Source organism: Polypterus senegalus, chromosome 13 (assembly GCF_016835505.1).
Source record: "Polypterus senegalus isolate Bchr_013 chromosome 13, ASM1683550v1, whole genome shotgun sequence".
Classification (NCBI taxonomy): domain Eukaryota; kingdom Metazoa; phylum Chordata; class Cladistia; order Polypteriformes; family Polypteridae; genus Polypterus; species Polypterus senegalus.
Genome location: NC_053166.1, coordinates 3,758,514 through 3,783,671, shown reverse-complemented (window position 1 = coordinate 3,783,671; position 25,158 = coordinate 3,758,514). Strand labels below are relative to the sequence as shown.

At 42.1% G+C, this 25,158-nt stretch overlaps 2 protein-coding genes across 3 annotated transcripts in view; both read left to right on the top strand.

Annotated features, from left to right (window-relative positions):
* Positions 1–25,158, top strand: part of LOC120542800 (lectin-like) — a 117,328-nt gene that overhangs the window by 41,488 nt on the left and 50,682 nt on the right. The gene's annotated exons all lie outside the window — the stretch shown is intronic.
* Positions 1–25,158, top strand: part of LOC120542799 (lectin-like) — a 90,221-nt gene that overhangs the window by 60,817 nt on the left and 4,246 nt on the right. Inside the window, exons 1-3 of one of the 2 annotated variants that reach the window (XM_039775465.1) lie at positions 12,129–12,276; positions 14,962–15,029; positions 22,577–22,677. The exons of the other annotated variant lie outside the window; for it this stretch is intronic. Coding sequence (XP_039631399.1) covers positions 14,975–15,029; positions 22,577–22,677 — 156 coding nt within the window. The 5' untranslated portion in view covers positions 12,129–12,276; positions 14,962–14,974. Of the gene's footprint in view, positions 1–12,128; positions 12,277–14,961; positions 15,030–22,576; positions 22,678–25,158 lie in introns of those variants that run through there. 2 annotated transcript variants of the gene reach the window in all.

The following is a 25,158-nucleotide window of genomic DNA, read 5'->3' as shown; positions in this document are numbered from 1 at the left end:
ACAGCAGACAGGACATACATACAGTGCTGAAGTGGGCATCCAGACCACTCCCGGTGTCCTATTACCAACTTTGTGTCATTGAGGAGTTTACCCATGAGCTTTAGGTGGCAAGAGGCAGGAGGATAGACTAGAATTTGGCGTTCATGAGAGATGTCATTGAATGGGTAGAAGACAGGAACACAGCGTCGGTCTTGGTTAACTGTGACCAAGAAATGGATGTTGATCAAGCGGATGGTCATTTTCTGTTTAGGGTTTTCCAAGAGTGTGGCTCAGGGACTCAGTTCATTGGATGGCCGAAGACAATGGAGTTTGAAGTGAAATATGTTTTAGGTTTGATGGACTGCCCAGAGGAGAGGAGTGTGCCAAGGCTGGCTGCTCTCACCTTTGTTTTATCTTCTGGCGGCAGAGAGCGTTAGAGAAAGGGGGGTAAGGAGGGTCTAATATGGCCTGGGAGTGGAGGGGTGAGGATGACAATGAAATGTCCTGTTTATTACTAAAGGTTCAGACGTCTAAAGTGTTTTGGGTTTGTTTGAACTTTCTCAGGCTCTAATTTGAACAGAAAGAAGTTAGTTTTGTATTTCTGGAAACAGAAGCAGAGGAGATTTCTGGAGACCTCGGCCATCAAGCTGATGACAGAATATTGTTGTGATCAGCGTCACTCCCTCCAACAATTAACATCTCTTTGGCAAGTCGTTCTCATCCATCCACTCCTTTAATTCACTAACACAACTAATTAAGGACAACATCGGAGAAACTTGATTTGATCTAAAAGACAAGTATAGCTTGGTGTCATCTGTGTACAAGTGAAAATGAACATGATGTTTCCTAATGAGAGATCCCAGTGGAAGTCTGTGAAGTGACAACAGTGACAGTCTGAGTACTGAGCCCTGCGGGACACCATATCTCACTTCTGTGTAAAATGGTGGAGTCCTGTCAGCACATTTTTGTACGTATTGGAATCGATTTGATAAATAAGAACTAAACCAAGCGAGCACAGATCCTGTAAGCCCAACATCATTTTCTAGCCTGTGCAGTAAAATCGAATTGTCAGTGGTGTCAAATGCTGCGCTTCAGTCTAACAACATCATTACAGTGGAGTTTCCTTCATCAGAGGATATCAGAATGTGGTTTACATCCTGTGTTAGTGCCGTTTCTGTACTATGACCAGTGTGGAAACCCGACTAGAATTACTCAAATAAATTGTAATGTGTAAGATATGACTGAAGCTGACTGGCGACTACTTTTCTAGTATTTTAGAGAGAAACGGAAAATCTGAAATAGGCCTATAATTATTAATATGTGTGGGTTTTGGGCTGACTTTTTAAGTAATGGTTTAATGACTGACACTTTTAGTGCATCATGTACGGTGCAATGCAGTAATGAACTATTGATAATGTTTAGCATAGGCGCTGCAAGAACATCCATTACACTTTTTATTAGTTTTGTTGGCACTGGACCAGGGAACAAGTAGTGGGCTTCATTTTAGAAATGAAAGTTAAGACTTCCTGCTCAGTTACAGGATTAAAATGACTAAAGTGCTGAATGCAATGTGCGGCAGGGCCTGCTAAGCTAGTGTGCGGTTTGTACTGTGATGCTGGAATCTTATATTTTTAATTTTCTCACTGAAGAAGTTCATAAAGTCTGTACTGCTAATATCTGTTGGTATTTTGCACTGTTGATCTGAATTCCCATTCGTTAGTTTAGCAACTGTTCTAAACAGTACCCAAGGATTTTTATTATTGCTATCTATTATTGTAGAATAGTACTCTGAGCGAGCTTTAAAGAGAGATTTTTATATTTATTAACATTCTCTGTCTATGCAATTTAAAAGACATGTAGCTTTGTTGTTCTCCATCTGCATTCCAGTTTTCGACACTCTAATATAATACAGCGAGTGTTCACATTAAACAAGGCAGAGTTTCTATGTGCTTTGATCACTTTTGTTTTAAGGGGAGCCATTGCGTCCAGAGCATCTCTCAAGGTCACATTATAATGTGATGTTAGCTGATCTAATTGTTTTTTCCACAATTACACTCGACGTATATATATATCTATAAACTTTGAAGCAGAATTACATTCTAAATGTCGCACTGTCTTTGTTTTAATCTGTGAGTGTGTTGGCAAGGGCAGAACTAAATCAAATGTAATTAAGAAGTGATTGGAAATAACTTCATTTAATGGAGTAATATTTAAAGTTTGAATTTCAACTTTGTAAGTTATAATTAAATCTAATTTGTGGTTATGATTATGAGTTGGACCTTTGACAATCTGACAAAATCCTACTGAATTTAACAAATAAGTAAAACCTTTGCTAAAAGTGTCAGTTTCCACATCAATGTGTACATTAAAATCCCCCATCAGGACTACATGATCATAATTTATAGCCAAATCAGATAAAAGGTTGCTAAATTCCGTCATGAATCATAAATATGGCCCTGATGGTCTGTCGACTAGCACTATAATTGTGTTGGAATCAGTTTTAATATTTAAAATGAATGCCTCAAAGGGTGTAAAAGTAGTTTAAATTTTCAACCAGAATCTCTAAACTTATGAAGGAACGAGTATCCATCTGGTGACGCCTCAGCTAGGGGACAGTGTCACATTTACTAAGTCAGGTTTCAGTGAGAAGACACAGATCAGATTTTGTACTTAATATAATGTCATTTACCAAAACATCTTTACTGCTAAGAGAGTGAATGTTCAATAAACAGCATTTAAGACTGCATGATTCTTTCTGAATTGGCAATATTTAAATAAATTTCTTTTCCAGATGCCCCTGGTGAAGGGTCTGGTTTTATTTATTGGTCTAATTATACACCTTATCTTTGGTTATCAAGTAATTTAAGGTTTGCATCAAGACTAAATTTACTGGAAGCCCCACAACAGGGATTATGGGTAACAGCTTCAGGACAGTAACAGGTGGGATAAACAACAGCCTGTGATTTAAGATCACATGACTGCGGCCTGGATGGAGCTCTGATCAGTCAGCCAGGCAGTTTTGCTGCCATAATTTGGGATAATACATAAGATCCCCTCCAGTTAGAATGAAGACCATCTCTTTTGATCAATCATTCCAATTGTTCACAAAGACTATGCTTTTATTTGCACACCAGGTTTCTAGCGAGCAGTGAAGGGAATGCAATCTGCTGTAAATCACATCCCCTTTGTATAATCTTGCCACCCTCGTCTACAGGCACATTACCTTTGGGCTGGCACAGCTCAGCTTTGCTCACCTCCAACTTCAGACTGGACAGTTCATCTGGAAAAAAAATGACCAAGTCATGAAAAACGTGACACCTGGATGATGAACTGGGACAGCTTAGCTATTCAATTATAAAGAGGAGCACATGGACTAAATGGTCTGCTTTCATTAGTTGGTCTTCTTATGTGCCCAAAATCGATGGCCCGTGACAGCACCCAAGATGACTGTAGCCTTGAGCTGTGATCTTTGTGGCCAGCAGGCTCTTACCAGATATTTTCACGTTTACCTGTTTCTTTGTGATGTCCCAGTTGATTTGGGTGAACTTCTCACTTCTCTGGTGATGTTTCCCTCCTTTTTGGTCACCTGGATTATGTCACAGGACATTCTCTGTAGTTACAAAGCTTTTCTGCTCTTCTTCTCTTGTTCCAATTCCATAAAATGTTTAAAAGCTGCCTGACTGTCTCCCACTGCGGAGAATCTGTGTCACCCACATCATGACAAGTGTCTTTTCTGGGTGTCACCAGTTTGTCACAGAGCCTCAGATGAGTGGGCAGCTGACCTTTCCCTGTTAAAAGAACAAAAACCTCAGAGATATGAGGAATTTGGTGAGGTGTTGTCTCAAATTAAACACACGACTATAAGTCATTTCTGGATGTGGCAGTAAGGTAGAATTTTGTGAAACAGAGAGACCCTCAGAGACTCTCAAGCACACCAGATTCTGTCCTAAATCACAGACATGCACAGATGATGGCAAACCAATTTGTCAAAGCATCACAGAAGCCTCAGAGATTTGGTGACAGTAAGTCAGGATGAGGGCTGCCATGTGACATGTGGAGAGAGGAGGACAGGCAATCAGCTCGTTTGGCACTTTGGTCAGGGCTGCACTCTCCTAAAGCCACATAATCATAGAAATACAAAATGACAGTTAGGTGTGAACTGTAGAAGTTCAGCAATTCCTGTACTGCCTTTGGACATTCTAAAAAATATTTCTCTCTATTATACAAAAATAATCCTGGAAAGGAAAATCAGGGCGACGAGATGTGATCTTCTCAGAAGACATTTAAAAGACCTGCAAGACGTAAACAATATCAAATATGAGAGCACAGCCAGCAAAACACTGAGTCGTGTAAAAGCACGTAGCACACAGACCCTGTACTCCCAGTACATATAAAGCGTATAAGGACAATACGTTCTGATGAAACGTCAATGACTAAGCAAAATAGAAAGAGCAGCATAGAGAAAAGAGACACAAAAGCGTTGGAGAGAAAAAAAGGCAGTGAAGAGATTATGAAAGCAGTGGAATTCAAAAGGCTCAAACAAACGATGATGCGATAAACATGCAGAGAAAGGTACAGAATATGAAAGCAGTAAAATTCAAAAGTATTGTAGCGTCCCAGCCAGGCTGAAGCCTTTTTGTATTAAGTGACTGTTCGGTCCGATTGAGGGAGGGAGGGTGGAGTGCAGCACAGAAGACTGAGAGCGGGGTATTGATTGATGTGGTGGGGGTGTCAATACCAGCGGGATGAGGGGTTTGAGAAGGTGCTAGAAAGTCATGTTTGGAGTTAGGAAGTCGGTGATTGTTCCAGTAAAACAATATTTGACACTTCATCACGTCAGTTGCTACAGTATCAAAGGAAAGAAAGAAAAGATCGCATCAGCGCAAACAAAAGGAAGTTAATCATCAGGACCAGGTGTCATTGAAAAAATAGCAGGACAAAGCAAGGTCAGAAACAAAAGGCAAAGAGCAGAAAACAAAGTCTTTTCGCCTTCACATCATTCAATGCACAAAACGTACATTCACACAATAATGGACCATATGCTATGACAATCTGTGGTCCCACAACAGTAAAGGCAACGAGAAATTTCATTTCAAAGAAGACACAATTCTGTCAGGTGTATATTTATGATCACGGAGAAGCGATCAGAATGCGACCAGCAGAGACACGAAGTGGCAAAAAGGACAGCGGCTGTACAGGCTTTAAAATGGTCGACGGGCAGCGCGACAGCAGCGTTATACATCCTGCGAAAAAGAGATGTAACCATGCCCGGGGGCGGAAATAAAGGACAAGTATTGTTTTTACAACGTCATGTGAGACAAGGCAGTGAGCCATCATTTAAAACAACTCCACAGACATCTAACCTAGCAGTTGATGGATTGCTTTTGGCAGACACGCATCATGTGCTCCCTGCTCTTAAAACAACGACATGCGAAAAGCAGAACAGGCAGCTCGCCAGCAGCAGAAAGAAAGACCACAGATGATTCAACGACATCTCCTTAGCGTGCATTCAGACACACAACGTGAGCAGCGTTATACGTCCTGCGAGAAAGAGATGTAACCACACCTGGGGCTGGAAATAAAGGACAAGTATTGTTTTTACAAAATTTTTTAAAGTGAAAGTGAAAATAATGCATCTGTAACAATTTCCATGAAAATAACCATCTCTTTAAATTGTATATCCGTTAAACCAAACACGGGGGTGGGCGAGCGAAGCAAGCAGGGGGCAGAGCCCCCTAGTCATCTTAAAAGTTCGACATTTCTCAGAAGTGCCATTCACACACAATTGCCTTCCACACTGCAAGAGTCCGAGAGCCCAATAGCTACACATCACCACCAGATATTGGCACATGTTCTCGTGATTTCCTCAATCCTTGTAATGTATTCATTGATTATCTTTTGCTTGTTCATTTCTGGAGTTTTATTAACCTTTTTCATTCGCAGTGCCTGCCAAATATCTCTTAGGTTCACACGGCTTGTGTTTAGTTAGGAAGGAGAGTCTGAAACTGGAGAGGTGTTTAGAGAAACGTGAAGGAAGAGTGACACAGATGAGGTTCATTTTGTGTTCAATTTCACATTCACTAAACTCTATGAAAACAAACGTTTAGGGTAAATAGAAGTGAAGATGAACAATTTACACATTTATAAACCCTTTTGTCATTTTTGCACAGTTTTTCTGGAAAAATTATGACTGACTTCTGATGTATCACTTTGTCCATTGTTCTGTGCACTGTGTTATGGGAGGATTGTATCATGAAGCCTCTATCATAATGTGTATCGACTAAAATCAAGGAAGGGGTTTTTTTTTCTGGTGGTTGGTGCCTTGCCTGAGGTGGCCCTGGGTGGGCACATGATTTGTAGGTAGAGTCCTGTGAGGGGAAAAACGCAGACCCTTAGAAAAGTGTTTGTGATGTTAAAGCACGTGTGGACACATGGAAGCCTGATTCTCATCTGAAATCATGTGTTCTGTGACTGGTCTTCAACAGATAATGTGGCTACTTTTAAATAAAGACAGATATATGGATTGACGAGTCAGCACAAGGGCGCTGGAGCTTTGTCTTTGAGGAGTTTGCACCTTCTCCCCGTGTCTCTGTGGGTTTTTCTGCAGGTGATCGGGCCTTGCTCCGTCATCCTCAGTGAAGAGCACAAAATGAACTAAATGTTCTACAGAGGAGTTGTGCAGCATGCGGTGTCACCATGTGGAGTCACTTTGCTACTTCATGGCCCACCAGCTCCCTGACACTGAGCCATTAAGACCATAATGGACATCTGTGCAGAATATCAGGTCTTCCATCAAACTGATTGTGCTGAACTGGCTGAAGATGCGTCACAGGAAAATTAATGAAAGAATTATTAAGGATAAGATGGAGCAACTGTTCTTTATTCAGCCTCCAGTTAATCCAAAATGCTGCTGCAAAAATTATTATAAGAACAAGAAAATCCAAACACATAACCCCAGTCCTCACATCCTCACACTGGCGCCCGGTTAAGTTTAGGGCAGAATTCAAAATCTTCCTTTTAACATATAAAGCCTTAAATGGCTGACGTCTGGCATACTTATCTGAACTTATCATGACTTACAAACCTGAGAGCACATTAAGATCTCAAGATGTCGGTCTGCTTAGGATTCACAGGATTATTAAAATAACAGTGGGAGGTCGAGCTTTTAGTTACAGGACCCCTAAACTGTGGAGTGGTCTGCCTGCTACTATAAGAGATGCCCCTTTGGTCTCAGCTTTCAAATCCTGGCTGAAGACTCACAAGTTCAGTTTAGCACAACCTGACTAGAGCTGCTGATTAACTGTACAGACTGCATCTCTGTGATTCGTCATTAGCACTAAAACAGAAGTAACATGACAGTTAGAATTGGATACTAACCCTCACCTATTCTGTTTCTCTTCTCGATACTCAGATGTGGCACTTGGTGCCACGGCCCACCAGCCAATTTGTTTTGCCTGCCTGAGGTAAAGTCATCCCTGATGGAGGATTGCAGGAATCTTGGGAAAGAGGGGTCCTTTCATCGGATTGGCTGGCCTAGCGCTGTTTCAGCTGTGGAATGGCCAGTGGGGTAGGCAGCTTGATGGATGAGGTCTCCAGGACTCTAAACAAATCCAAATCATATTATGGGTTATCGTCTACTGTTAAATTCTGCTACGTACTTCTAAAATTTTAATTTTTATACTGTATTGAGGATTTGTTGTGTTCTGCGTATTGTATTGTATTGTATTGACCTCCTTCTTTTTGACACCCACTGTACGCCCAACCTACCTGGAAAGGAGTCTCTCTTTGAACTGCCTTTCCCGAGGTTTCTTCCATTTTTTACCCTACTGGGTTATTTTTTGGGAGTTTTTCCTTGTCTTCTTAGAGAGTCGAGGCTGGGGGCTGTCAAGAGGCAGGGCCTGTTAAAGCCCATTGTGGCACTTCTTGTGTGATTTTGGGCTCTGCAAAAATAAATTGTATTGTATTGTATTGCATTGTATTAGTCACTATGAGCTTCTGGGGCTTCCTCCTGACCTGACAGCAGCAACAGACCACCACAAAGAACACGTGACATTTATGATATTCCAGCTCTCTGCACATTTAGAATCCTTAGATTTCTACTTCTGTGGTAGGCTGGCACCCTGCCCGGGGTTTGTTTCCTGCCTTGTGCCCTGTGTTGGCTGGGATTGGTTCCAGCAGACCCCCGTGACCCTGTAGTTAGATAGATTTTATTGCACTAAGTGAAACGTGGCTTAACTCAGATGCCGTGGCAGTTTTAATCAAATCCGCGCCTCCGGATTACAGTTTTACTCGTGCAGACCGCCAGGGAAAAAGGGGGGCAGCTTGGCAAACATTTACTCGAGCCGGTTAAAATGTAAAGATGTCAGTTTTGGTAAGTTCAAGTCCTGTGAGCATCTCGCCGTTGTTATTCATGGAGATTCTCAAGTTTTAGTACTATCCGTGTATTGACCTCCTAAATTCGACGCGTTTTTTTTTGAGGAATTCTCTGACTTAATGTCAATTTTAATTACTAACTATGACACACTCCTAATAGTCGGCGACTTTAACTTTCATATCGATAATCAGTGTGACCAAAAAGTAAAAGAATTTATGAATCTCCTGGACTCTTTTGATTTGAGACACTCGTTAATCAGCCTACACATAAAGCAGGTCATACGTTAGACTTAGTGATTACTAAAGGACTGAAAGTTGATATAAAACAGATCATTGATATTGGTCTATCAGACCATTTTCTTCTACTTTTTAATATAGAAATAATGATAAAAAACACTCATGAGAAGCATATTGTTAAAAAACGCTTCTTTGACTCAGCAGCAGCTTTAAAACTTACAAACATTCTAAGCAATCAGTCCGTTTATAGTGCCAGCTATAATAGCGAGGATAATAAATAGTAAGGTGGAAAGATTTAATACTAAAGTGAGAGCTGCTGTTGACAGAGTTGCACCTGAAAAGACAGTGAAAAAATCTTCTAGTATTGTTATACCATGGAGGACCCAAAGAGTGTCTGATTTAAAGAGAACATGTCGTAGAGCTGAGCATCAATGGAGGAAAACTAAACTAACTATCCACTATGAAATATTAAAAGTCAAAATAACAGAATACAATAACACTGTCCGTCTTGAGAGACGCTGCTATTTCTCTAAGATTATAAATAACAATGCCAGTAATCCCAGAGTCTTATTTTCAACAATTGATCACCTACTAAACCCAGGTAGCTCAAAGGAATGCCTCCTAAATACTTCCAGTGAAACCTGTGAGGCTATCGCTGTATTCTTCAATCAAAAAATGAATGATATTAGAAATAACATAGTATATCTCCCCAACACTAAGGATCCTCCTAAACCCCAGCATCCTGTTATAAACAAATTAAACTCTTTCACTAGGATAGATTTACCTGATTTAAAGAAAATAATATCTCAATTAAAATCCTCCACCTGCGTCCTTGACCCGATACCAACAAGGTTTTTCAAAGAAGTATCAGGCGTGCTAATTGATAATGTTCTTGACATAGTAAATTCGTCATTAGATACGGGGGTCTTCCCAGACTGTCTTAAGACTGCTGTAGTTAAACCCCTACTTAAGAAACATAATCTCGACCCTCAGCTCTTGAAAATTTTAGACCCATCTCTAACCTGCCTTTCTTAAGTAAAGTTCTGGAGAAGGCAGTCATTATGCAGTTAAATGACCACCTCAATAAACATGCTATTCTTGATAAATTTCAGTCGGGTTTTAGAACAAATCACAGCACAGAAACTGCACTTGTTAAAGTAGTAAATGACTTGCGGGTAAATGCAGACAGAGGCCATTTATCTGTTCTCATCCTCTTAGATCTGAGTGCTGCATTTGACACCATTGATCACAACATTCTTAGAAATCGCCTTAGTCAATGGGTGGGCCTCTCTGGCAGGGTCTTAAATTGGTTTGAATCCTACCTGACAGTGAGAAAAGTCTTTGTGAGTTGTGGGAATTACAACTCGAAGACACATGATATCCAATATGGTGTTCCACAAGGCTCTATCCTGGGTCCGCTGCTCTTCTCAATCTACATGCTTCCGTTAGGTCAGATTATCTCAGGGCACAACGTGAGCTACCACAGCTATGCTGATGACACACAGCTGTACTTATCAATAGCACCTGATGACCCCGACTCTCTTGATTCACTAACACAATGTCTGACTTGTACTCTCAGAATGGATGAATAGTAACTTTCTCAAGTTAAATAAAGAGAAAACTGAAATCTTAGTGATTGGCAATAATGGATACAATGAGGTTATCAGAAATAAACTGGATACACTAGGATTAAAAGTCAAGACGGAGGTAAAAAGCTTAGGGGTGATTGTTGACTGTAATCTGAATTTTAAATCACATATTAATCAGATCACTAGGACAGCATTTTTTCACCTAAGAAACATAAGTAAAGTTAGACCTCTTATATCACTGAAAGATGCTGAGAAATTAATTCACGCTTTGTGTTCAGTCGACTAGATTACTGTAATGCACTCCTCTCAGGACCACCCAAAAAAGACAGAAATCGTTTGCAACGAGTGCAGAATGGAGCTGCTAGAATCCTAACTAGGAAAAGACTGCATCTTTGTGAAGCCTCAGCACACTCAAAGGCTCCTCTTGCTGAGGACAATCAAACACATGGACATGTGGGATTTGGTGAAGTGGTGTCCCAAATTAAAGAAGCTGTCACATGTCACTTCTGGATGTGGCAGTGGAGAAGTGAAACAAAGAGACCCCCAGAGCCCCTCCAAGCAAACTGAGTTTGTCAGTCATGAAAGTGTGCAGTTTGTCAGAAGAAGATGTGCTTATGACTCAGGCCTCAGTGACAGATGGTGACAGTAAGTCAGGATGTGACATTTCATGGGCACAGGATGTGATGGTTGGTGAAGAGGAAAGCAGAATCCCAGTAAAGTGCTGTGGTCTTAAACCAAATGTGAACAAGTGGAAGTCTGATCCTCATTTCAAATCAGTTCAATAGATAAACACAATCATTGAGTTAACAGGAATGCTGGGAAATGTCAGTGCAGCCCTCGTTTTAATCGTCCCCCGAGGTGACTCCAGTCTCCATGAGATGCAAGGACCAGGAAGGACCCAACTTTATACTGAGATGACAAGCCTGGTCAAGTCTGAACTGAAGCATCTTGGCAAAGAACACCCAGAGGCCCAGAAATGATGCCAAGGAGTCAGTGCTGCCCCCTAAAACCCCCTGGGCCTCCTAAAGTCCTTTTACTAAATTAAGATTGACATACGGAGTGATGATCCTCCATCCTGGCTTTGAATCCTGTACAGATTCTTGGTCACTGAGGCGTGTGTCTGTTCTCCTCGTGTCTACATGGGGTCTCCTGCAGGTACTCTGATCTCCCCACCACATCCCCAGTGAAGAGCAGACAAGTCACCAGTGGATCTGCACAACATGGCGTATTATGATATGGACCTGCTTTGCTGCTCCCTGGCATTGAGGCAGCCATGAATTTCACAATGGACACCAAACACCAGTGCAGCCCCCAAGGCCAGCTGTCACACTGAGAGCACTGAACTGACAGCCGATTGTCCAAAGTCACAAAAGAATGTTTAAAAAAAGACATGGAGAGGTTTGGAATGGCTGACTCCAAGAAGGCTGCAGACACCAGTAAGGTCCACAAAGTCCAAGAGTCGGAGAGCTGCTGTGTGGACTCCTCCTGCGTGAAGGCACTTAAAGAGTGTCACATGTCAAATGTGGTGACAGCAGGTGCTGAATGCAGGGGGTGCATTTTCTTATTCACACAATTCTTTTAAATGAATAACTGCAGCCCGTTCAGTGCTACGTGTGATATTGCAGATAAGATCAGAAGTGTTTGATCAATCTGGTGAACCTGCTGACTGGCTCGGTGCCCAAACTGTGCCATGTCTAGAGGTGGCATTTGTTCAGATTATTTACTGATGGTCTGGTGAAGGATATGGAATTAAATGTTCTTCTTTTATTACTTCTCTATGCAAAGCAGAATTAATTAAAATATATCCAAATGCAAAGAGAGAACATTAAACAAACACTTTGAAGTTTAACAAGAGGGTGGCTGTGCCCACTGAAAACCCAAAAACACTGCCCCTCCCCCACTTGGGAAAGTATTCAGGATTCACTGGAAGTGAAGTCCTCCTCCAGGATGTTCATGTTGGCACATCACATGTGAGAAGCAAACCAACGTCATGAGCCCCACACCTCTTTGAAGCAATAAAAAGCCCCCAGAGAGCCAAGGACCTCAGTTAGAGCGGAGAAGGCAGATCCACCACAGCACTACCAGTCGGGCGACCCAGGTAAGGAATCAGCTGTTTTTATTACATATCAAGTGTGCCGTTGTAATAAAAAAGGCTGAAATCGCACAAACCGCCAGGACAAGATCAGGCTTAAGGAGGCCAGTGAGTGCAGATAGAAACCCTTGACGCATATTTTAAAAATCTCTGCACACTCGAGTAATTCCTAAAGATGAGTGGCTGGTGAATATCATGAAGGGTGGACGAGCCGAGTCATTGAGCTTAACGTACTCCACAGTAATGGAGGGGATTATTAAGGAGAAGATCAAGTGACACATGAAGGAAGTGTTAGGGACAGTCGGCATGGCTTCAGATGAGGAAGGTCGTGTTTCACTATTATGCTGGAATTCCATAAGTGAGCAACTATAGGATGTGATCAGAAAGGTGACAAAGTTTATTATTTATGTTAATTTTCAGAAGGCATTTTAATAAAGTACCCCATGAAAGGTTAGTGATAAAACCAGAAGAAGTGGGGGATTCAGGGCGCAGTGCATAGCTGGGTAAAAAAATGAGCTCAAACACTGGCAGGAATGAGTTATGGTGAGGAGAAACTTCACAGAATTGGCAGATGTTAAAAGTGGCGTCCAGCAGGGGGCAACACTGAGGTTGCTGCTCTTTTTAATTTACATATCGATCTGATAAGAACGCAGGCGATACTCTTACCCGTTTGCAAAGGTTTGTGTCAACTTAACAAGAACGTTCAGCAATGCCAGCTGGAGTGGCGTCTGTGGTGGTCGCTTAGTAAACTCAAAGGGATTAAGACGTTCTGAAGGCCTTCAATGTCTCAAGAACGTCTCGTGTATTTGGCCAGGCTGAGGACTGCAGCAGACATTGCTGGGTGATTGCGACTGATGCAGTCAGTTGAGATTTTTCACAAAATAAAAGTCAAGTAAAGTGCGTATTTAAGGAGACACTTAGCCTTTATTTTACTTTGTTAGGCTTTGTAGAATCTGTAGTACTAATACAAATCTGAGTTTTCTCTGTTGTGATCTCATATGAAGAACCTAAACCTTCTTGTCATGTAAGGAAGGAGTATCGGTGTGGTGTTCCTGCTGCGTTCACTAGATGGCAGTATACTTGGAAGAAAGGGGTGGTAAAGGGAGGGAGAAGATCAACGTGAGGGGTAAGACGGCCATTTTGATGTTGAGGTTGAGTTTATGAATCAAAGTATTTAAAAGCTACTGCGCGCTTCTTGAGCCGACTGAATACACAGCAATAGGGACATAAGGCCTCAAATACAGAACGTCAATGCAGCGCCACACATTCTACACTTTTATTATCTTTATGTTTAAAAGCACAGTGGATTAAAACACGATGGCTAATGAGCAGGAAAGGCGTCCTCATAACATTTAGCAAATACTTCATAAAATTCCTCAGAGAGGGCCTGCCTGTCAGGAAAATAAAATGGCGACCCACTGAGACAGAAGATAATTTAAAACAAACTCTAAAAGCTGAGCTCTGCATAGTCTGAAGCCCTAAACTGATGAAAACATTGAAGAAATACGCAGAATAATCACAGAGAGCGATTACAAACTGCTGCTGTGTATTTTTTGGTTCACTGTATTGAACCCCAAGAGGAAGTCGTCTTTTTGTGTGACCTTTGCAGGTCAGAGTGCAGGGTCAGCCCTCGTATGGCACCTCTGGGGTGCCAGTCAGGTGACGGTCCTCCTTCAAGGGCCCAATGGAGTAGGATGGCCACCATCCTGATAGCAGCGCAGATCCTTAGCCACAGAGCCACCAGTCCGCTCTACGAGGACAGCAGGATTACAAACATCGACTGGGTCTTTGTTGTCTGCTCTGTCCTCCTTTTATTACTTAATCTCGTCTCTCTCTCTGCTCCTCTTTTCTGTTATCTCTGCTGTCCATTGTCAAGTGCAGTTTAGATTTGATTTCACGTGAAGCGGTGTTGTAATATTTAGGACAGGCCATCTGTTCAAGGACTTATTAAATGTATGTGCATTCATTTATGAGAATTTGAAAGGGTTGACATGGCAACTCGACCAGCTCACCAGGAAATGTCCTGACGTTCCAGAATGCCACAATGTCCCCAAAAGAACACTTGATGTGAGGCTCAGAGCCAAAAGGATCAGAATTACCAACACACAAAACAAAAATCGTACGTCAAAAATAAAAGAGAGATGAACGGGTCTCAACACTCAGGACTTTAACTAATAATCAGACAATTCTTCATGAAGACGTCGCTTAAAGGTTAAGTTCAGTGGTTTTCAAGTCCAAGTGATGTCTTCACAAACTTGCTTTTATACATTTGACACGTGACATTGTGTCCTAAAGCGACTCGCCTTCTGTAAATGTAAAAGAATCTCCTGCCGCACTGGCACTTCACATTGTAGGCCATCAGACACGGAGGAGAAGCTGAAAAACTCACCAAGTACATTGTGGCCACTAGAGGGCGCTGACAACCCAGACACAGACAGGCAGGAGACATGTTTACCACACACCACACATTTATTTACAGCTTTCTTCTTACACAACGCAACTCGCAGCACCGTACCATCACCATTCAGTGCCTTCTTGCCAGTCCTTCTCCTTTCACTCCTCTTCAGTCTTTGTCTTCTGCTCCCGACTCTCGCTTTCATTGAGTTGGGCAGCTCCTTTTTATAAGGCCCCTGGTGTTCATGACATACGCTGGCACCTTTAGTGACTCATCTTATGTGTTCTCTTTTATAGAAATCTGAGCACAATGGCTGCAACACTCGGCTTGCTGCTGGCTACTTTCATCATCAGCACAGTTACAGGTAAGTCATTCGATATCCAACAATGCAGGCCTCTAAATGTTGTGATCCGGGCACCTAAATATCACAAAAAGGAGGCAAAAAAGAAAACACGGTTTCAATAAAACAATAAAAAGCCAAACAAAAACATAACTCTGACCTTTACCCATAGAAAAGGCCTCAGTCCTGTCAGCCTGACCACAAACTAAAATGGCAGGCTTTTGGTTTACACAGGCCAAAAATGGGGCTAAAGATTTTCTAGGGTTCAAAATCTAAAAAAATCCACAAGAAAAGAGAGAGAGAAAGAAAAGAGAAGAAAGAGAAGAGCTTAGAATAGGAGGATAGAAAAAAAAAAACACAAGCCCTCTGGTCCAAAATTCAAACCAAAACAAAGTATCTTTATATTTGAAGAGAAATTCTCAAATAGAATTAAAAAGAAAAATTAACAAACACGGCAAGTGAGAAAGGAGCTTCCCCTTGGAATTAGTAAAGTAAAATAAGGTACAATCTATCTATCTATCTATCTATCTATCTATCTATCTATCTATCTATCTATCTATCTATCATATAGTGCCTTTTATCTATCTATCTATCTATCTATCTATCTATCTATCTATCTATCTATCTATCTATCTATCATATAGTGCCTTTCTATCTATCTATCTATCTATCTATCTATCTATCTATCTATCTATCTATCTATCTATCTATCTATCTATCTATCTATCTATCTATCTATCTATCTATCATATCTATCTATCTATCTATCTATCTATCTATCTATCTATCTATCTATCTATCTATCTATCTATATATAGTGCCTTCTATCTATCTATCTATCTATCTATCTATCTATCTATCTATCTATCTATCTATCTATATATCTATCTGCTTCCTTCCTGTTTCGCTGTCGCAGTGCTTGTTGGGAGTTTGTGTTGGCGCGGATGGCGGTTGTGGGGTGTGAGAGTGGATCCTGAGGTATGTGTTGTTTTGTTTAAACTTTAAATCAATATTCTTTTCTAATTTTCTTACTTTTCTTTCTAAGTGTTGGTGGAAAAGTTTTAAAAGTACTTATTGTGTGGCTTTAGGCCACGGCAGCCACTATGGCTGCAGGTTTGGAAATGTTGACTCGCCGGCATGGCGTTAAACTTGTGTCGGAGGATTTTATTCCTCTAGAGAGTGGGTATTGGCCGTGGGAGAAGTTATAGGATGTGCAAACATTAAATCAGCGTCTCGTATGAATGGATCATTAGTATTATTTTTAAATTCTGTTGATTTGGTATCGACACTTGTCGAAAAAGGAGTCGTAGTCGATGGTGTTTTTGTGCAGGTGTATCCGCTGGCGGCTCCGGCCCGTAAAGTTATTTTGTCGAATGTACCGCCATTTTTAATAAATGAAGTACTTGAAAGAGAATTGGAGCGTCACGGTCGACTTGTATCAAAGATCCGATATATTCCCCTTTGGTGCAAAGCTCCTGTAATAAAACACGTATTGTCTTTTCGAAGGCAGGTGTATATGGTGCTTAACCAGATGGATGTGGATCTTAATATTACTATGCGGTTTAGGCTTGACGGTCACGATTACGTTATTTTTGTTACTTCTGCCGAGATGAAATGTTTAGCGTGTGGCAGTGTGGGGCATTTAATTAAACAGTGCCCGAAAAGGGAATCAAAGGTGGCACATAAAGGGGGAGAAGATGAACAAGGTGTACAGCAGGCTGGACCCTCATCAGCCCTAGAAAGTGCAGCGCAGGGGGTGTCCTCAGTGCCGGTAAGATCAGCCAGTGAGGGGGCTTCTGTTAGTGCGCTGGGGGACAAGGGCGCGAGTGTTGATGAGACTGTGAACAGTGAGGAGGGAGCAGTGGGGTTACAGGAGAACTACCTGCTGGTGTGGATGACAGTGTTTGGGGATCGATCGAAATGGAAGAAATTAAATATCCTGAAAACAATGATGGTTTTAAACGACCGGCTCAAAAGCGCCATTACAGTAAAGTAGAAGGAGGTTCTCTGAAAAAGCGCAGTAACGTCGCGGCGGAATCGCCTGTTGCTGACCGAGAGCAGTGCGGCCGCCTTTCCCGTCACTGAGAGCAGCTTTGCAGTTTTAGCAGCTGTGACGGAGGAAGACGCCGCGGTAGCTAGTGAAAGTGAGGAAGAGGAAGGCAGTATTTCTGATTCATCCACGGTGTCTGAAGCACAAGACCTAAAAGACAGGGGGGGTTACAGTGCCCAGAGTATAAAAAACTTTCTATTAGAGACCGCTGGGCGAAAAGGAGTCGATGAGTCCGAATTCTTTCCTGACATTGATCTGTTTGTTTCTTCAGTCCGCAGTTTAAGAAAATGTCCGTCTTCGTCCGCAATGTTCACCTCACAAGAGCTGGTGAGATTAAAGAACATATTAAGTAAACTGAAGAGAAAGTCCAAAATAAATAGTCAAAATGAATAGGAATAGTAAGATTAACCCCCTTCTGAACTGGGGTCTTCTCGTGAATTGTTATTTTATATCATCTTTGATTATGGCCAGTATAAAAATTGGGAGCTTAAATATCAATGGTGGTAGAAATACTGGCAAGAGATGGGCTCTGTTTGAGTTTTTAAAACAGAAAAATGTGGATGTAACCTTCTTACAAGAAACTCACATTGATAAGGAAAACCAGTGGGAGTGGAGCCGGGACTGGAATGGTGGGATATTTTATAGTAATGGGTCCAATGTCAGTGCGGGTGGCTGTGCTGTTGACTAATAATATCAATGCGGACATCTGTGGGGTGGATAACATACTGGAGGGGAGATTATTGAGAGTGAAGGCACAGATCCAGGGAAGGTTTTAACTTCATAAATGTTACGCTCCGAATGATGGAAATGAGAGAGTACAGTTTTTTAAGAAAGTTGAAGATCTTTTAGAGCAGTGCAGTTCAGAAGAACTCGTGGTGTTGGGAGGCGATTTTAACTGTACCATCAACTCGCCATTAGATAGAAATAACGGGATTGAGCCTCATCCTCGCTCTGCCCAAGAACTGCTGAGAATACTGAGGGAATGGAGATGGTGGATGTATGGAGGAGGAAGAATGGGGAGAGCAGGCAATACACGTGGGGGAGAGTAAGTGGTGGGGAGGTGTCACTGGCCAGACTGGACCGCTTTTACACATTCAAACATCACCTTGGACTGTTCAAATCGAGCTCCATCACACCCACTGGGCTGTCAGATCACAGTTTACTAACCTGCAGTGTGCTGCTTACAGCCTACACACCTAAAAGTGCTTATTGGCACTTCAATTCTACTTTACTTCAAGATCAGAATTTCAAAGAAATATTCAGGTTTTTTTGGAATACATGGAAACTTAAAAAAAGGAGTTCATCAGCCTGCAACAATGGTGGGATTTAGGGAAGGTGCAGATTCGAGGGTTGTGTCAGCAATACACTAGAAATGTCACTAAATGTTTAAAATCTGAGATGGCTGAATTAGAAGCTGAGGTCACAGAAATCCAGAGGCTTCTCGATTTGGGCCCAACCACACAGCTTACAGAGAGCCTCAAAGATAAAAAGAGGGTCTGGCCCAGCTGTTGGACACCAGAGTTAAAGGGGCTCTGGTGAGATCAAGATTTCAGAGCCTAAATGAAATGGATGCACCAACAAAGTATTTTTTTAATCTTGAAAGAAAGAACTGCAAAGTAAAGTTTTATATTGTTTGGGCAGCAGATGGGACAGAGAAACAGCAGCCAGTGGAGATCAGGGAGATTGTGAGGGACTTCTATAAGACTTTGTATGCTGCAGAGACGGCTCAAGATGACAAGGACTGCCATCAGTTGTTACAGAATCTTCCTCAGCTTCCTAAAGGAGATGTCACAAACCTGGAAGCAGCTATAACTTTATCAGAACTTTCTGATGCTTTGAGGGGGCTTAATGTGGGCAAGGTTCCGGGTATTGATGGGATCCCAGTTGAATTTTATAAAGAATTTTGGGATCTCATTGGTCCAGACTTACTAGAAGTGTTCACACAGAGCATCAGGACGGGTGTCTTACCCCAGAGCTGTCGGAGAGCAGTGATAACCCTCCTTCCTAAAAAGGGAGATTTGTGTGAAATTAAAACTGGCGGCGTGTCACTGCTGTGCAGACTATAAGGTATTTTCTAAAGCGCTGGCCAACAGACTCGGACTGTCTGACTAAAGTGGTGCATCCAGATCAGAGCTACTGTGTCCCTGACAGAACCATTTTTAATAATATTTTTTTAATTCGGGATATTTTGGCTTCCTCAGAGCTTCTTAATTTTAAAGTTGGCTTGCTCTCCTTAGATCAAGAGAAAGCATTTGATCGGGTCAGTCATTCCTACTTATGGGATGTGATGAGGGCTTTTGGTTTTGGGGAGAAATTTATTAAAAATATTCAGTTACTCTATAGTGACATTTCTAGTGTAGTGAAAGTCAATGGTGGCTTGTGCGCCTTTCACAGTTCAAAGAGGAGTTCGTCAGGGCTGCTCTCTTTCTGGAATGCTGTACGCACTGGCATTGGAGCCATTTTAAAGGAGTTGCGAGAGTGCTGAGTGGATTGTCAATCCCAGAATATACAGTGGAGCCATTTAAAGTTACGGCTTATGCGGATGACATTGTGGTTCTCATCAAGAATCAGGAGGATGTGGATAAGCTGACAGCTTGTCAAAGGACTTATGAGAAAATGTCATCGGCAAAAATAAACTGGGCCAAAAGCAGTGCTCTGCTAGTGGGAGACTGGGCAGGATTGAGTCCACCCCAGCTTGAGGGGCGTCTGCAGTGGAGCACTGGAGGATTATTATACCTGGGAGTCTACCTTGGCAATGGACATTTTGTATGTAAGAACTGGGAAGGATTACTCCAAAAGGTTCAAGATCGACTGGCAAAATGGCTGGATCCTCCCCCAGATGTCCTATAGGGGCAGGATGCTGGTTGTTAATAACTTGGTGACCTCCAGCCTGTGGCACAAGTGCATCTGTTTGGAGCCCCCATCACAGCTGATCAAGCAGGTACAGGAGGCTATTGTGAACTTTTTGGGACGGTATGCACTGGCTGAGACGGAGTGTGCTGTACTTACCACTGGAGGAAGGCGGTCAAGGACTTATGGATGTTGGGAGTCGAGTGGCTGCTTTCCGTCTACAGACAATACAAAAACTGTTATATTCACAGGAGCAGCACCCATGGACTTTTTTAGCTCGGTTCTTTCTTGACCAGGTTGGACAGATGAGACTGGGGAAGAACATAGTGCTGTGTGAAGTGGACAAGATCAACACCTCACAGTTACGGCCTTTTATAAAAGTTTATTAAGTGCTTGGTCTCTACTGAAGGTCACAAGGGATTTTGAAAGTACTTCTTTGTTTTGGGTACTGGAGGAACCGCTGCTGTTTAACCATCATGTCAGCTGCTCTTTGGAATTACAACATTTTGCTCGTAATTTTGCACAGTGCCATATTACTAAACTTCGTCACTTAATTGATTGGGACAGATTTGGTTGGAAGGACACAACAACAATAGCAGAGGAGACAGGAGTGCACTCTCTGCGATTATTAGGAAAATTCTTGAATAGACTGAGAACATCATTGATCAGGAACTATGTAACACAAATAGAAGACCTGTTTGTTACAAAGATTTGCCCTTCCAGTGACTGTGATTTTCCTGCACTTGTGGTGTCCCGGCATGTGAGTGGACTGACAGTAAAACTAATGGCTCACTGTCCATAAGTAACCTGCTGGACTTACCACTGCAGTGTGTGACAGGAAAACAACTCTACAGAATGTGTGTGACTGTCAACCATCAAACTCAGCTGAAGACGCATCCTGACACACTGTGGAGAGACAAACTCGCTGTTCTAGAGGGAGCAAAGCCGGCCTGGAGGTCGCTGTACAGGCCACCATTGGCTCATCGGGTGGGAGATCTGCAGTGGAGGCTGTTGCATGGCATTTTAGCGGTGAACTCCTTTTTAGCAATAATTAGTCCTGGGGTTACTGATACTTGTCCTTTTTGTGATGAAAGAGAAACTGTGTTTCATTGTTTTATGTTTTGTATGAGGCTTAAACCTCTTTTTACTGTCATCAGAAATCTGACCGTTAGATTGGGTTTTGTTTATAACGAGGTGGGCTTCTTATTTGGGTGGAAGGCAACAAAACGAACAGCGAATAACGTGAACCTGGTGAACTTCATCATAGGTCAAGCAAAACTAACAATATGGAGAAACCGCAAAAATAAGATCAGTGGGGCTGGGCTTCAGGATACCATTGGGGTCTTCAAACTGTTATGTAAGAGTAGAATCTTAGTGGAGTTTAATTTTTATAAATGTACAAAGAATTTGGAAAGGTTTAGAGATATATGGTGTGTAAATAGTGTGCTCTGTGAATGTGAAGACGACGAGTTAAACTTGATGTTATAATATCTCCACACTTATACTTAATTAGAGTGTGGTAGGACAGCTTGGTTTGGAAATGTTTTCTTCATTTGTTATATTGAATAAGATTATTTTTATTTTTTCTGTATTTATGTGTTTTTTTGTCTGTTGGGTGGTGTTATATACTGTTTTTTAACAATTATATCAATAAACGTTGTTTTTTAAAAATAAAAAATATCTATCTATCTATCTATCTATCTATCTATCTATCTATCTATCTATCTATCTATCTATCTATCTATCTATCTATCTATCTATCTATCTATCAATCATATTTTGCCTTTCCTGCCTATTCTCTCTATCTATCCAAGAACCAGCAAACCAGTCACAGTACCTTATAAATGAATGTGAAGGTCACAAGCCAGGAAATCCAAACCTCATAATCATTAAATGAAACCCAGGAATCCAAACACAGACAATCCAAAGTTACCATCTGAACTGTCACTTCAGCATAAGCACTTGCTGGGTGAGGCCAGTATGCCAGCTGCACGATTAGGTGGCCCTGCACCCTTAAGCTTCACATGTAGGAGACAAGGCAGTCATCACATACAAATAATGCGTAATCTCCACAGAAAACATAATAACTAAAGTAATAACACAATAAAAGTATAAATCAGATAAAGCTTGACGACACTAAATGAGGGTGAGAGTTTCCCACGTATAGGCAGCTGGTGAAATGTGCTACTGGAGCAGGAGCAGCTCTGGGCCCTTCTCCGTCACTATCTCAGAGGCTTAGGATGACATTCTATGAAGACCTTTGAGAAACTGACCAAGTCTCTCATATACACAGAAACTTTAATCAGCTCAGCCACAGATAAGGACAGTGCAGAAGTGGACTGGTGAGGCTGTGGACAGCTTCTCTGGGAGGATGCCCGGGTTGGAGTAGACGAGTATACAGACACAGTTCCTTCCTACATACATTTTTTTTATCAGACAAACAGTACGTCACTCCAGTACCCTCCACAGACCTCTTGTGATGCCAACAGTGGTCCAGTGTTGATGAAACAGGAACTGAAGACAACTCTGGTCATTCAATCATGTGAGCTGTGCCAGTTGAAGCCATTTTAAATTAGCATACAGAGTCATCTCATGTCAAAAGGTCTTGCAAATGTGTTGAATTCTAAATAAGTCTAATGGCCTTCATTAAGTGGTGGTCTCTGATTTTCAGATGTGTCCTACAGTCTTGATTCCTGTGAGCCTGGATGGACGAGCTACTCCTGCAAATGTTACCAATTTTTCCCAGTGAGGAAGACCTGGATTGACGCTGAGGTAATGTCTCGTCCTGAGGGCTGTAAGTGACACTGGGAAATGGTGTGACAGAATGGCATTGCTGCCTTAATATGTGCTTTGTGAACAAGTCCAGGACTTTTCTGTGCTCCGTGTTGATCTCCTTCATGGCACGCGTGTGTTTTCCCCCCTCAGCCAGTTGGCACCTTTGATTTTTTTGTTATTCTGCTGTACCTTCACCCCTCAGTCACTTTCTTTGCACTGCATTATGGATCGTCCTTCTTTTGCTTTCTCATTCTCTCTCTTGCTCTTTTTAGATTTCTGTCCCTCCTCACTCACACATTCACATTTACACACAAACAAGACAAACAAAGGGAGCAGAAGACATGAAGTGAGCAGAAGAAGATGGCGACCTGTAAAGCCCGTAGCTGCAGGCTGCACTTCGTCTGCTCCACAAACCGTATCTGTTCCTGAGAACTCGTTCATAAGGCGACTGTTCATAGCGTGAACACAACACCAGTGGATCTCCGGCTCAGTCCTGGGCGCCCTGCTGGCTGCAGGTTTTTGTCTCCTTCATTTTCTCTTATTGATCTCATTTACTGAGCAGCTGACATCTTGACTTAGTCACAAGGTGACTGACAACATCTGAGAGACGATTGGTTGCATTTGTTTAGTTAAAGGGACAGGCAGGTGAAGTGACCTGCTCAGGTCACACAGGGTCAGTAGTGGGATTTGAACCCACAGCCTCAGGGTTTGAGGTCTTAACTGCTGTGCCACACTGCCTGCCTCCCCCCTAATTCTGCAGCCAGCAGTGGGATTTGACACTTCAGAGACATTTGGTGCTTTTGCGTTGGCCTGAAGTGCTTAGCTTTCCTTCACTGCTGTCCTCTCCTACTGATTTGCTCCCTTAGTTTGATCCCAATAATGACAGTTAACAGCGAGCAGAGCAGACCCCCGGGCAGACGATCCTGAATGCTGAAAGGCTGCACCTGCTTTAGCGCCAGACCCCCCGACAGGCTCAGTTGTAAATAAATTAGATATCAAGATGAGAACGATGATGAAAATTCTAAAAAAAAAATTTTAAAAGCACTGAATTATCAGCGTTTCACAAACAGAAATGACGGGCACATTCCAATCAAAATGTACCAACTGTAGTTCTGTCATTTCAACATGGACCCCAAAACACAGAAACTGGGAAGTGACAGCTGACTTAGTTAGGACTGGAATTCAATTGAGAAGAGAAGTTTGAACAGAAATCCGCAGCTCAAGAGGGTCTCCAGGGCTGAGTTTGAGAACAAGTGGGCTAAACAGAAAAACAAATGATAAGAAGTGGACCCCAATTCTAAAAAAGACCCCAAATTCACATTGAATAAATCACAAAGTCTGAATACATACATAGTGTACATAAAGTGAAAACCTCACATATTTGTCATTTAGTTAAAAAGCTGACAATTGGCAGGATGGCACATCGAGGGCAGTAGATACCCCCAAAGACAGGGCATTTGGATAAGTCCATATTTAGGGCCAAAAACACCAACTTAAAATAAAAAAATAAAAAAAAAATACCCCAAAATCTCAAAAATACTTTGATGTTTTGATTGAAATTTGATGACGTAAAAAAAAAAAATGAGAAGGAATGACACAAAGAAATGGGGCTGCCATGAATGGAGCCACCAGGAGTGAAGAGGAAAGACGAGAGGTCAGGGAAGCTCAGAGAAGACTTGCAGGTTAAAATGTGAGATCAATGTGGATGAGGACAAGACCTTCAGTCCATCAGAACTCGCCAGTCCACCAAAATAACATCAAGTCGAGGTGTGGGGGTCCCTATAGACCTCGTGCCCACCACACTACTTGGTCACGTATTACAAGAGTCTGTGGCTCTCTGTGTGACGTCATAACTTTTGTGTGACTTTTACCCTTGATGTGTTTCCAACTGTGTCCTCGTGTTCTTGATGACATCATTTTAAAGTCACCGTCTCACTCCACTGCACTGACGCTCTTCATCATTTTACACACTTCAGTCAGTCAGGTCTCCTCTTCATCTCCTTAAGGCTCAGCTCTTTTAATCTTCATCACTCACCCCTTGTAGCCCCCCATAATCAGTCTTGTTGCTCTTCCCTGGACCTTCTCTTGTGCTGTTATGTCTTAATGGAGACCCAAACTGCACCCAGGACTCCAGATGAGGCCTCACCAGTGTGTTATAAAGCCTGAGCAGAACCTCCAGTGACTCCACACGTCAAGGCGCTATATAATCTGACAGTCTGTGAGCCTTCTTCATGGCTTCTCAACACCGCCTGGCATTTGAGTCCACTACGACTCCTAAATCCTTCTCCGAAGGTGGGCTCTCAATTTTCAGACCCCCATTGTGTATTCAGACCTCACATTTTTACTTCCTACGTGTAATTCTTTACATTTACTGACATTAAATTTCATTGTCCACAAGTCTGCCCAAACTGTCTGCTGTCCAAGTCCTTCTGTGATGATTCAGTGGATTCTCGATGATCTGCCAGTCCACCTGTCTTG